Source organism: Canis lupus, chromosome 21, assembly GCF_048164855.1.
Source record: "Canis lupus baileyi chromosome 21, mCanLup2.hap1, whole genome shotgun sequence".
NCBI lineage: Eukaryota > Metazoa > Chordata > Mammalia > Carnivora > Canidae > Canis > Canis lupus.
In genome coordinates, this window is record NC_132858.1 from 15,807,190 (window position 1) to 15,819,838 (window position 12,649).

Genomic DNA, 12,649 nt, shown 5'->3' on the forward strand with positions numbered 1-12,649 from the left:
ATATCTATATATACACACTTACACACCTTGAGGCCTTTGGTTCACTTGTATGGAACTTTATAAAGATAAACTAATGGGGGAATCCCTAGGTGGCTCAGTGGTTTAGTGCCTGCCTTTGACCCAGGACATGATCCTGGAGTCCCAGGACCGAGTCCCACATCAGGCTCCCTGCATAGAGCTTGCTTCGCTCTCTACCTGTGTCTCTGCCTCTCTTTCTGTGTGTCTCTCATGAATAAATAAATAAAATCTTAAAAAAATTAAAAAAAATAAAATATAAAGACAAACTAATGATATAATTTAAAGAATTTCTAATGTCCCCCCCCCAAAAAAAAGTCCCATTGCTCATAATGTGTTGAAAAGACAGTAGGATACCTTATTTGGAACGTGCTATACAGGTAATTACAAGTCATAAAATATTTTATTTATGGATGATCATTTTTTGAACAGTTGTGATTGTATAAATATCTTTCTTATTAATATACCAGAGTGTAGACAGAGTTTTGACCAGTATTTCCCAATCAGCAACATCAGAAGTGAGCTCTCAATAAAAGAAAGAACCAGGCTGGCAATATAAGGGAAGCTACTAATTTAAGGGCAGAAGTACCGAAAAAAGTAAGGAACTCTGGTGCGATATACTAGAGTGTGTTGGGTAAATCAGGATACACAGTATCATATTTGATATCTGTACAGATTAAGTAATCAACCAAAGTCCTCAATTCATCTTCCGCTTTCAGTGGTAATCTTGATATGCCATAGCTTTCTCATGGCATTTTTCACTTCTGCATTCCTCAATGTGTAGATGAGTGGGTTGAGAAAAGGTGTCCCAATAGTATAAAATACAGCCATCATCTTGTCTATGGGGTAAGTGGTTGGGGGGCGTGTATAAATGAATGTACATGGACCAAAGCATAAGACTACTACGATGATGTGAGAAATGCAAGTAGAGAGAGCTTTTTTCCTCCCTTCCGCACTGTGGTTTCGCAGGGAATGCAAGATGACAATGTAGGAGATCATCAGAATCACAAAACTGCTTGAACAAATGGCCCCACTATTAGAAACCAACAGTAGGTTGATCTTATAAGTGTCCATGCAAGCAAGTTTCAGCAAGGGCTGCAAATCACAGCAGTAATGATCAATCAAATTGGGTCCACAGAAGGGCAATCTCAAAGCCAGGATAATCTGGGCTGTAGAATGGATAAAAGATCCAATCCATGCCAGAACAATTAGGATGGTGCAGACCTGCCGGCTCATGATGGTTGTGTAATGTAAGGGCTTACAGATGGCCACATACCGGTCAAAGGCCATGAGGAGGAGGACAAAAACCTCCATGCAACCAAAGAAATGTAGTGCAAAGACTTGAGTCATGCATTCATTGTAAGTTATGATATTTTTTGCAGAGAGTGAATCCACAATTAGTTTGGGGGCTGTGGAAGTTGAAAAGCAGGAATCAGCAAGGGACAAATAAAATAAGAAATAGTACATGGGGCTCCCAAGTGTCCGGCTGGACTTGATGGTCACAATAATAAGCAAATTCCCAACCACAGTTCCCAAATAAAAAATGAAAAATATTACAAATACCGTTTTCTTTTTCATAGGATCTTGGGTCAATCCTAACAGTATGAACTCAGTAGTACTGTTATTTTGCTGCATTATTTCAGGCAAAGTGGAGAAAATGCAGGTTAGAAATAATTAATCTGCAAGGAAACATTCTGTGAAATGAACACTCCATATTTGGAGGTTTAATCCATATGTTTGATCCTTGAAGTGCCACTACCAGTGTATAATCCGCCATTCATGTTGTTTTCTCCTGAATAAAGTGGAAACCACAATATTTATTCACAACTTATTAACTTGGTTGCTTAGGAAACAAGAAATATATCAATAACTATAGAGACCTGATTATTCAGGCATAATAAACATTAATTTAGAGGATTCGATAGAAGACGGCATCTTTCTGAGTTGAATGTGTTTTTTCAGTTTCTAGCAAGGACCTATTTGGATACAAGTCTACAAAATGGGGAAAATTCATCATTATTTACATAATGCACTTTCACACTACTTCAACATGGTAGGTTAGTAATAAAGTATCTTACAATAAATATTCTGAACATTCAAGGATCATGTAGAAACATTTGATAGTGTTTTCCTTAATGAAACCTAAAAGAAAGAAAGAGAGAGGCAGAGAGGACAGGAGATAAACCATCAATGTTTTAGCCGTGAATATTCAGTCAATTGGTCAGTCCATTGTGAAACGTATTTTTTAATCTGTTACCTCGACTGAGTTTTTATTTTTGTTATTTTTGTTATTTTTTATTTTTTATTGGTGTTCAACTTACCAACATACAGAATAACCCCCAGTGCCCGTCACCCATTCACTCCCACCCCTGCCCTCCTCCCCTTCTACCACCCCTATATCGTTTCCCAGAGTTAGCAGTCTTTACGTTCTGTCTCCCTTTCTGATATTTCCCACACATTTCTTCCCCTTCCCTTATATTCCCTTTCACTATTATTTATATTCCCCAAATGAATGAGAACATACAGTTTGTCCTTCTCCAATTGACTTACTTCACTCAGCATAATACCCTCCAGTTCCATCCACGTTGAAGCAAATGGTGGGTATTTGTCATTTCTAATAGCTGAGTAATTTTTTATTTATTTATGATAGGCACACAGTGAGAGAGAGAGAGGCAGAGACACAGGCAGAGGGAGAAGCAGGGTCCATGCCCCGGGACCCCGATGTGGGATTCGATCCCGGGTCTCCAGGATTGCGCCCTGGGCCAAAGGTAGGCGCTAAACCGCTGCGCTACCCAGGGATCCCTCGACTGAGTCAGCTGTAGAGCCAATTCTGGACTCAAGGACTTTACCACCTCATGCCCCAACAACACTGTCATTCACTACAGGTTCCACTGTAGTTTCAAGAAATGGCAAATACGTTCTTTGTCCAAATCCAGCAAAGAGGAATGAAATCTTGTTCATGGTATCTAACAATTAAGTATTATAAAAGCATTATCTATCTATTGTTCTATCAGTCCACCTATTGATCTATCATCTATATACCCATCTACATATCTACTTGATAGAATTATAGTTCGAGACATTTGTATAGTTCACATAATAATAGAAGAGTGGCATACATGAAAGAAGCAAAATAAAGTAATTTTTATCTGTTCACTGCTGATTTTAAGCATCTAGAAAGAAGTACATATTTAATAATAAGTATTCATAAAATGAATGAAATATTTAAGAGAATTTACTATTGATACAACCCAATATCTTTGGTCCTATTCAATACTCAGTTACCACTGAAAAAGGCTCCTACTTCTTCCAAAGTAAAATCATCATCTCCGCGGAGTATTTTCTGGAACACTCAAATAGATATTATTTCTATTTGATTATCTCTCCACCAGGAGCTGCTGTCCATTTCTTTTATTTCAACTTCTCACATTAGATTGTAAAACACTTCTAGAAAATTCTCTAAACCTTCTATCTTTCCACAAATGTAATACTTAAAAACGTGTTAGGTGTGCACTGTAGCATTGATCAGATAAATTTTCTCTGAGTGTTAAATACAAAGTTAATCCCCAACACAAATCTTACCAGTTTTGATAAGAGCTTATTCAAAAGTTAGGATGTTCAGTCAACCTCTTTTCTTCTCAAGAAAGAAAGGAATTTCTCACTCACATGAGAATTTAAAAAAAACAAAAAGTGTTCTAAAATTCTGTCTGAGCTCTTTGCTGTCACTGAGGCTCAGGTTCTTGCCTGCATGCCAAAGATAAAGTTGGTCTTGATTTCATCCCACACCTTCTGAAATCAACTCTCACATGGAATTTTTACTGAGAAATGCTTCTCTTTTGCCTTTCCTGCAGCAGTATTTAAACAGGAATGATGCATAATATAGGAGTCTGGGGAAAGTCATTCCCTAAAGTGTCCCTACTCTTTTAATTAAAGCACATGAAGTAGGTGTGATAAAGAACTTAAAGTTCAATATATATTAATAGATTATGGGGAAAAGGTGATCTCTTCTTGTAATTAAGGGTGTTTGATAGGGTCATAAATAATATTTTTTGAATAGAATGAAAAACCTGTGATTACATAGTAATCTAGAGTCCAAGACTTGGTATCTGATATCATTATTCAAGAAAATGAATTAATATTTCTTAAAGAAATGGCTGATTCAAAAGATAAAAATTAAAAAAAAAGAAATGGCTGATTCTAAGTTTTGGGCAGGGAATGTACAAGATGAATTGGAGTATCTTGTAATGCAAGAAGGTAAGGATGCTAACACATTCACACACATACACAGTCATTCACACTGTAATGAGAATATTACAAAGGGACAAAAGAGCCAATGGAAAGCCCTCCCACTGCCCAGTGCCAAAAACTGGAAAAAAATATTGAGCAACACAATCAATGACAATGAATTGAAATGTAACTCATAGTGTAAAAAATCCACAAGTTGTTATTGATATAACCACTTATATAAATAAATAATAAATCAGATGCAATAGACAAATCTCACATTAAAAAGAATTTCTGGGCAGCCCTGGTGGCTCAGCAGTTTAGTGTCGCCTCAGCCCTGGGTGTGATCCTGGAGACCTGGGATCAAGTCCCATGTCAGGCTTTCTGTATGGAGCCTGCTTGTCCCTCTGCCTATGTCTCTGCCCCTCTCTCTCTATCTGTGTGTGTGTGTGTGTGTGTGTGTCTCATGAATAAATAAATAAAATCTTTAAAAAAAGAATTTCTAATGATTTTGTAGGTCCTCTCAAAGGGTTATAGGATAACTCTCAATCTCTTATTTGTGGCCTCTACCAACTTAAGTTCCTTCCAAAAGTCACATTTTGGGATGAGGAAGGGGGAGTAAACCTACAGAGGAGAAATCTAGCAACACCACCTTAGCCAGGTGATCAGGCTAAAAGCAGTGGTGATGAGTCACACTGAAAGTATGTACCTACTGGTATGATGTGATGCAAATGGCACTTTGTCTCAGTAACCTTTGTCCCATAACCCACAACCCAAGTCTAATCCTGAGTACAGTACCAAACTCCATGTGGAGGTTTTATAAAATGTCGGAATAGTTCTCCTCAAAACTGTCAAGTTCATCAAAAACAAAAAAATGTAAGGGGCCCCCAGGTTGCTCTGTTGGGTAAACCTCCCACTCTTGTTTTGGCATGATCTCAAGGTACTGTGATCCAGCCCAAGTAGGGCTCTACAATAAGATTGGAGCCTGCTTCTCTGCACCCTCTCTCTCTCCCTCTTCCTTTCCCTCTGATTGCACACACACACACACACTCTCTCATAAATAAATAAATAATAATAAATAATAAATAAATAAATATTTTAAAACTCAAGAAAAGTTAAGACTACACTTATTGTAATGGGCACTGAGTAAGCTATAGAATTGTTGAATCATACTATACACCTGAGACTGCTAGTGCTGTATGTAATCATACCTGAAATAAAGAAAGAAAAGAACATTAGGAGAAACTGTTATGTCTAGAGGTGCAGTAGAAGACATGACAACTGAATGCAATGAGGTATGCTGGTTGAGATTTTGGCAATGAAAAATGGCATTGGTTAAAAACAAAGTAAATGAATAAAGTACAGATGTTAATTAAAACTAGTGTGTTCATATTTGTGAAAAATGTGCCATGTTATTTAGGATGATAACTGGGAAAACTGAGATCAGAGTATATGGGAACTCTGTATCATTTCCACAATTTTCCTGTAAATATAAAACTGAATAAAATATAAATTTATTAAAAATGGATAACTTATTTCAATTAATAATGTCATCAGAGTTTATCTGTTTCTAGCATGGGTCAGAAACTCCTTCCTTTTCAATGCTGAATATTCCGTTGTACACATGCCACAAAACTGAACTGCAAAGTCTATGTCCCATTTTGAGTCTAAAGACTACAACGTGCTATAAACCAGTAAGAGGTGATGTCCCAGTTTAGTCTATAAGCAGTAGGAACCTGAGAATCAAGAAGAATTAATGTGAAAGTGACAAGCCCTCAGACATGAAGAGCTAATGGTTCATAAAATAAAACCATAAAATGGTTTATATGTCATAAAAGTTTATCTGTGTTGTAGCATGGATCCGAAATACCTTCCTTTTCAATACCAAATAAAATTCTATTGTATGTATAGCACAGTTTGTTTATTCCTATGTTTTTTTTTTTTAATTTTTTTTTTTAATTTATTTATGATAGTCTCACAGAGAGAGAGAGAGGCAGAGACACAGGCAGAGGGAGAAGCAGGCTCCATGCACCGGGGGCCCGACGTGGGACTCGATCCCGGGTCGTCCAGGATCGCGCCCTGGGCCCAAGGCAGGCGCCAAAGCGCTGCGCCACCCAGGGATCCTGTTTATTCCTATGTTGATGGACCCTTGGGTTGCTGACACATTTTGACTATCATTACTAATGCTGATATGGAGGACATGAGTGTACACAGATCTCTTCTGGTGCCCACTTTCAATGCTTTTGGTATATACCCAGAAGTGGAAATGCTAGGTCAGCTGGTGTTTTTTTTTTTTACTTTCTGATGAATGTCATACTGCCTTTCACAGTGGTTGCACCATTTTTGTATTCTTATGAACCTGAGTTTCCTTAGTGATGTTTGGTATTTTTTTTCATGTACTCTTTCTCTGTTGTATATATATTTTTTGAGATGTTTATTCAAGTCGTTTTTTGATATTTAGTTGTAGGAATTCCATGAATTGCATTTTCATTCTTTTGATTGTGGCCTTTGATGCATAAAAGTTTTTAATTTTAAGGTAGTTTAATTAATTAACTTATTTTTCTGTAGCCTGGGGTTTTTTTGTGTCATATTCAAGAAATTATTGCCTACGATAATGTCCTGAAGCTGTCTTTTTTGTTTGTTTGTTTTTTTGATAGTCACACACACACACAGAGAGAGAGAGAGAGAGAGGCAGAGACACAGGCAGAGGGAGAAGCAGGCTCCATGCACCGGGAGCCCGACGTGGGATTCCATCCCGAGTATTTCAGGATCGCGCCCCGGGCCAAAGGCAGGCGCTAAACTGCTGCGCCACCCAGGGATCCCCCCTGAAGCTGTCTTTTTAATTTATATTTTCTTCTAAACGTTTTATACTTTTAGCTCTTATACTTAGGTCTTTGATTCATTTTATTTTGTAGTTAGTAAAGTTAGGGGTCTGCCTTCATTCTAAACGTGAATATCTAGTTTTTCGAAAACTACTTTTTGAAAAACCTACCTTTCCCCTTTATTCCCTTTCACTGTTATTTATATTTCTCAAATGAATGAGACCATATAATGTTTGTGCTTCTCCAATTGACTTATTTCAATCAGCATAATACCCTCCAGTTCCATCCACATCGAAGCAAATGGTGGATATTTATCATTTCTAATGGCTGAGTAATATTCCATTGTATACATTGACCACACCTTCTTTATCCATTCATCTTTTGATGGACACCAAGGCTCCTTCCACAGTTTGGCTATTGTGGACATTGCTGCTATAAACATCGGGGTGCAGTGTCCCCGCGTTTCACCGTATCTGTATCTTTGGGGTAAATCCCCAGCAGTACAATTGCTGGGTCGTAAGGCAGGTCTATTTTTAACTCTTTGAGGAACCTCCACACAGTTTTTCCAGGGTGGCTGTACCAGTCTGGATTCACACCACCAGTGCAAGAGGGTTCCCTTCTCTCCGCATCCTCTCCAACATTTGTTGTTTCCTGCCTTGTTAATTTGCCCCATTCTCACTGGTGTGAGGTGGTATCTCATTGCGGTTTTGATTTGTATTTCCCTGATGGCAAGTGATGCAGAGCATTTTCTCATGTGCTTGTTGCCATGTCTATGTCTTCCTCTGTGAGATTTCTGTTCATGTCTTTTGCCCATTTCATGATTGGATTGTTTGTTTCCTTGCTGCCAGATTTCAGGTTGTACGACAAAGCTGTGGTCATCAAGACAGTGTGGTACTGGCACCAAAACAGACACACAGATCAATGGAACAGAATAGAGAATGCAGAAGTGGACCCTCAACTTTATGGCCAACTTATATTCAATAAAAGAGGAAAGACTATCCACTGGAAGAAAGACAGTCTCTTCAATAAATGGTGCTGGGAAAATTGGACATCCACATGCAGAAGAATGAAACTAGACCAATCTCTTGCACCATACACAAAGATAAACTCAAAATGGATGAAAGATCTAAATGTGAGACAAGATTCCATCAAAATCCTGGAGGAGAACACAGGCAACACCCTTTTTGAACTCGGCCACAGTAACTTCTTGCAAGATACATCCACGAAGGCAAAAGAAACAAAAGCAAAAATGAACTATTGGGACTTCATCAAGATAAGAAGCTTTTGCACAGCAAAGGATACAGTCAACAAAACTAAAAGACAACCTACAGAATGGGAGAAGATATTTGCAAATGACGTATCAGATAAAGGGCTAGTTTCCAAGATCTATAAAGAACTTATTAAACTGAACACTGTCAATTTAAAATGAGTTTTAAAATCAGGAGATGTGAGACCTACAACTTTTTCAAGATTTTTTTGACTACATATCCCTTGAGATTGCATGTGAATCTTTTAGCTGATTTCTCTATACCTGCAAAAATTGTCATTGGGGTTTTAATAGGGGTTGTATTAATTGTGTGTTGTTTCAGATATTATTGACATTTAAACAATATTGAATCTTCTGATCCACGAAAATGTGATATCTTTCAGAGCACACACACACATTGTTTTTTATAATATGATTTTCTATATATATATACCTGTGATATAGATTAATTTCTAAATTAGGCACAGTAAGAGATTAACAACAATAATAAAATGGAAAAATTACCACAATACAGTATAACAAAAGTTATCTGAATATAGTCTGTGTGTATGTGTGTGTGTGTGTGTGTGTGCGTGCGCATGTCTTTCTCAAATACCTGAATTTACTGTACTCACCCTTCTCCTTAGGATGATGTGAGATGAGAAAATGCTGTTGTGATGAGATGAAGTGAGGGGAATAACACAGACATTGTATTATAGCATGACTCTCCTACTGACCTTTTGACAATATGTGCAAAGGATCATCTGCTTCTGAACTCAAGATAATTATAACCATGGAAAGCAAAACCATGAGTCACTTGATAAATAGACCATAGTAAAACACTCAAATGAAGAATCTGTTGCCTTCCCAATCCAAAGAGGCCTACTGGCTGTTGTGCATTATTTTAGTGTTGGAGGGGATAGTTGGACCAAGATACTCTTCACTTTAAAAGGGATATCTTTTGGTTTGGTTTTATTTAAATTCAAGTTAGTTAACATATTGTGATTATCAATTTGGGGGTAGAAATTAGTGATATATCAGTTGCATGGAACACCCAGTGCTCATCACCTCATGTGCCCTCCTTAATGCCCATCATCCAATTACCCCAACTCCCCATTCACCTCCCTACCAGCAACCCTCAGTTTTTTCTGTGTACTTAAGAGTCTCTTATGATTTTTCTCCCTCTCTGTTTGTATCCTATTTTATTTTTACTTCAAAAGAGCTATCTTGATATGCTTTATATCCCTTAGACCATGGAAATTTCACTAAGCTTCAGTTACTTGAATTTTAATTATATATATATATTTTTTGCATCCTGTGACTGCATCCACAGAAGTGTCTTACCAATAAGTCTAGAGTAGTTATGTCTTGATCATTGGATCCACTCAGTGTAATGTCATCCTTACGATTGACCAGTATGGATTCATTGTATAATGAAAGACAATCAAGGTTCCTACAAATTAAATTATGACATTGTGCCAGAGAGTTGACACACCCCTGAGAGAGGTCAGTGAAGGCATGTTGCTGGCCTTGTAAGGTGAAATAAAATATTAAAGGATTTTGATGCAATCTTGCCTCACATTTAGATCTTTCATTCCATCAAAATCCTAGAGGAGAACATAGGCAATACCCTTTTTGAACTCAGCCACAGTAACTTCTTGCAAGATACATCCATGAAGGCAAAAGAAACAAAAGCAAAAATGAACTATTGGGACTTCATCAAGATAGGCTTTTGCACAGCAAAGGATACAGTCAACAAAACTAAAAGACAACCTACAGAATGGGAGAAGATATTTGCAAATGACGTATCAGATAAAGGGCTAGTTTCCAAGATCCATAAAGAACTTATTAAACTCAACACCAAAGAAACAAACAATCCAATCATGAAATGGGCAAAAGACATGAACAGAAATCTCACAGAGGAAGACATAGACATGGCCAACATGCATATGAGAAAATGCTCTGCATCACTTGCCATCAGGGAAATACAAATCAAAACCACAATGAGATACCACCTCACACCAGTGAGAATGGGGAAAATTAACAAGGCAGGAAACCACAAATGTTGGAGAGGAGGCAGAGAATAGGGAACCCTCTAACCCTGTCGGTGGGAGTGTGAACTGGTGCAGCCACTCTGGAAAACTGTGTGGAGGTTCCTCAAACAGTTAAAAATAGAGGTACCCTAGGACCCAGCAATTGCACTGCTGGGGATTTACCCCAAAGACAGATGCAATGAAAGCCGGGACACCTGCACCCCGATGTTTCTAGCAGCAATGTCCACAATAGCCAAACTGTGGAAGGAGCCTCGGTGTCCATCGAAAGATGAATGGATAAAGAAGATGTGGTTTATGTATACAATGGAATATTACTCAGCTATTAGAAAGGACAAATACCCACCATTTGCTTCAACGGGAATGGAACTGGAGGGTATTATGCTGAGTGAAGTAAGTCAATCGGAGAAGGACAAACAGTGTATGTTCTCATTCATTTGGGGAATATAAATGATAGTGAAAGGGAATATAAGGGAAGGGAGAAGAAATGTGTGGGAAATATCAGAAAGAGAGACAGAGCATAAAGACTCCTAACTCGGGGGGGAGGAGCAAGATGGCGGAAGAGTAGGGTCCCCAAATCACCTGTCTCCACCAAACTACCTAGAAAACCTTCCAATCATCCTGAAAATCTATGAATTCGGCCTGAGAATTAAAGAGAGACCAGCTGGAATGCTACAGTGAGAAGAGTTCGCGCTTCTATCAAGGTAGGAAGACGGGGAAAAAGAAATAAAGAAACAAAGGCCTCCAAGGGGGAGGGGCCCGCGAGGAGCCGGGCTGAGGCCGGGGCGAGTGTCCCCAGGACAGGAGAGCCCCGTCCCGGAGGAGCAGGAGCTGCACCGACCTTCCCGGGGGAAAGGGGCTCGCGGGGAGTTGGAGCAGGACCCAGGAGGGAGGGGATGCCCTCGGGCTCCCTGGGACAGTAACAGCAACTGCGCGCCCAGGAGAGTGCGCCGAGCTCCCTAAGGGCTGCAGCGCGCACGGCGGGACCCGGAGCAGCTCGGGGGGCTCGGGGGCGGCTCCGTGGAGGGGGCTGCGCGGCCCCGGGAGCAGCTCGGAGGGGCTCGGGCAGAGGAAGAGGCTCCGTGCGGAGGGGGCTGCGCGGTTCCAGGAGCAGCTCGGAGGGGCTCGGGCGGCAGCTCCGCGGAGGGGGCTGCGGGGCGGGAGCGCGAATCCACCAGCGCAGGCTCCGGAGCACAGGGCGCCGGGACACAGCCCAGGATCCGGCCTCCTCCGGGACAGGCAGAGACCGGGAGGGCCCAGGACAGCAAGGATGCTCCTGCCCCAGCTGAGCACATCAGCGGCCCCGCCCGGAGCCTCCAGGCCCTGCAGACGGAGTTCCTGCCGGAGCTGAATCCAGGTTTCCAGAGCTGCCCCGCCACTGGGGCTGTTCCTCCTGCGGCCTCACGGGGTAAACAACCCCCACCGAGCCCTGCACCAGGCAGGGGCACAGCAGCTCCCCCAACTGCTAACACCTGAAAATCAGCACAACAGGCCCCTCCCCCAGAAGACCAGCTAGACGGACAACTTCCAGGAGAAGCCAAGGGACTTAAAGAACACAGAATCAGAAGATACTCCCCGGTGGTTCTTTTTTTGTTTGTTTGTTTTTGTTTTTGTTTTTGTTTTGTTTTGCTTTTTGATTTGTTTCCTTCCCCACCCCCTTTTTTCTCCTTTCTTTTTCTTTCTCTTTTTCTTCTTTTATTTTTTTTTTTCGTTTTTTTTCTTTTTCTTCCCTTTTTTTTTTCTCTTTCTCTTTTCTTTCCTTCTTTCTCTCCTCTCTTTTACTCTTTTTCCCAATACAACTTGCTTTTGGCCACTCTGCACTGAGCAAAATGACTAGAAGGAAAACCTCACCTCAAAAGAAAGAATCAGAAACAGTCCTCTCTCCCACAGAGTTACAAAATCTGGATTACAATTCAATGTCAGAAAGCCAATTCAGAAGCACTATTATACAGCTACTGGTGGCTCTAGAAAAAAGTATAAAGGACTCAAGAGACTTCATGACTGCAGAATTTAGAGCTAATCAGGCAGAAATTAAAAAATCAATTGAATGAGATGCAATCCAAACTAGAAGTCCTAACGACGAGGGTTAACGAGGTGGAAGAACGAGTGAGTGACCTAGAAGACAAGTTGATAGCAAAGAGGGAAACTGAGGAAAAAAGAGACAAACAATTAAAAGACCATGAAGATAGATAAAGGGAAATAAACGACAGCCTGAGGAAGAAAAACCTACGTTTAATTGGGGTTCCCGAGGGCGCCGAAAGGGACAGAGGGCCAGAATATGTATTTGAACA

The 12,649-nt window shown here is 40.1% G+C and overlaps 1 protein-coding gene across 1 annotated transcript; it reads right to left on the reverse strand.

Moving 5' to 3' along the window:
• Nucleotides 1-717: 717 nt before the first annotated feature.
• Nucleotides 718-1,650, reverse strand: LOC140613372 (olfactory receptor 4C11-like). The gene has a single exon (XM_072791903.1). The coding sequence runs from the start codon at nucleotides 1,648-1,650 to the stop codon at nucleotides 718-720; it is 933 nt and encodes a 310-aa protein (XP_072648004.1).
• Nucleotides 1,651-12,649: the final 10,999 nt, after the last annotated feature.

What these genes read in the sequence shown, in the direction of transcription:
- LOC140613372 (XM_072791903.1), bottom strand. Translation starts at nt 1,650, where the DNA reads ATGCAGCAAAATAACAGTACTACTGAGTTCATACTGTTAGGATTGACC.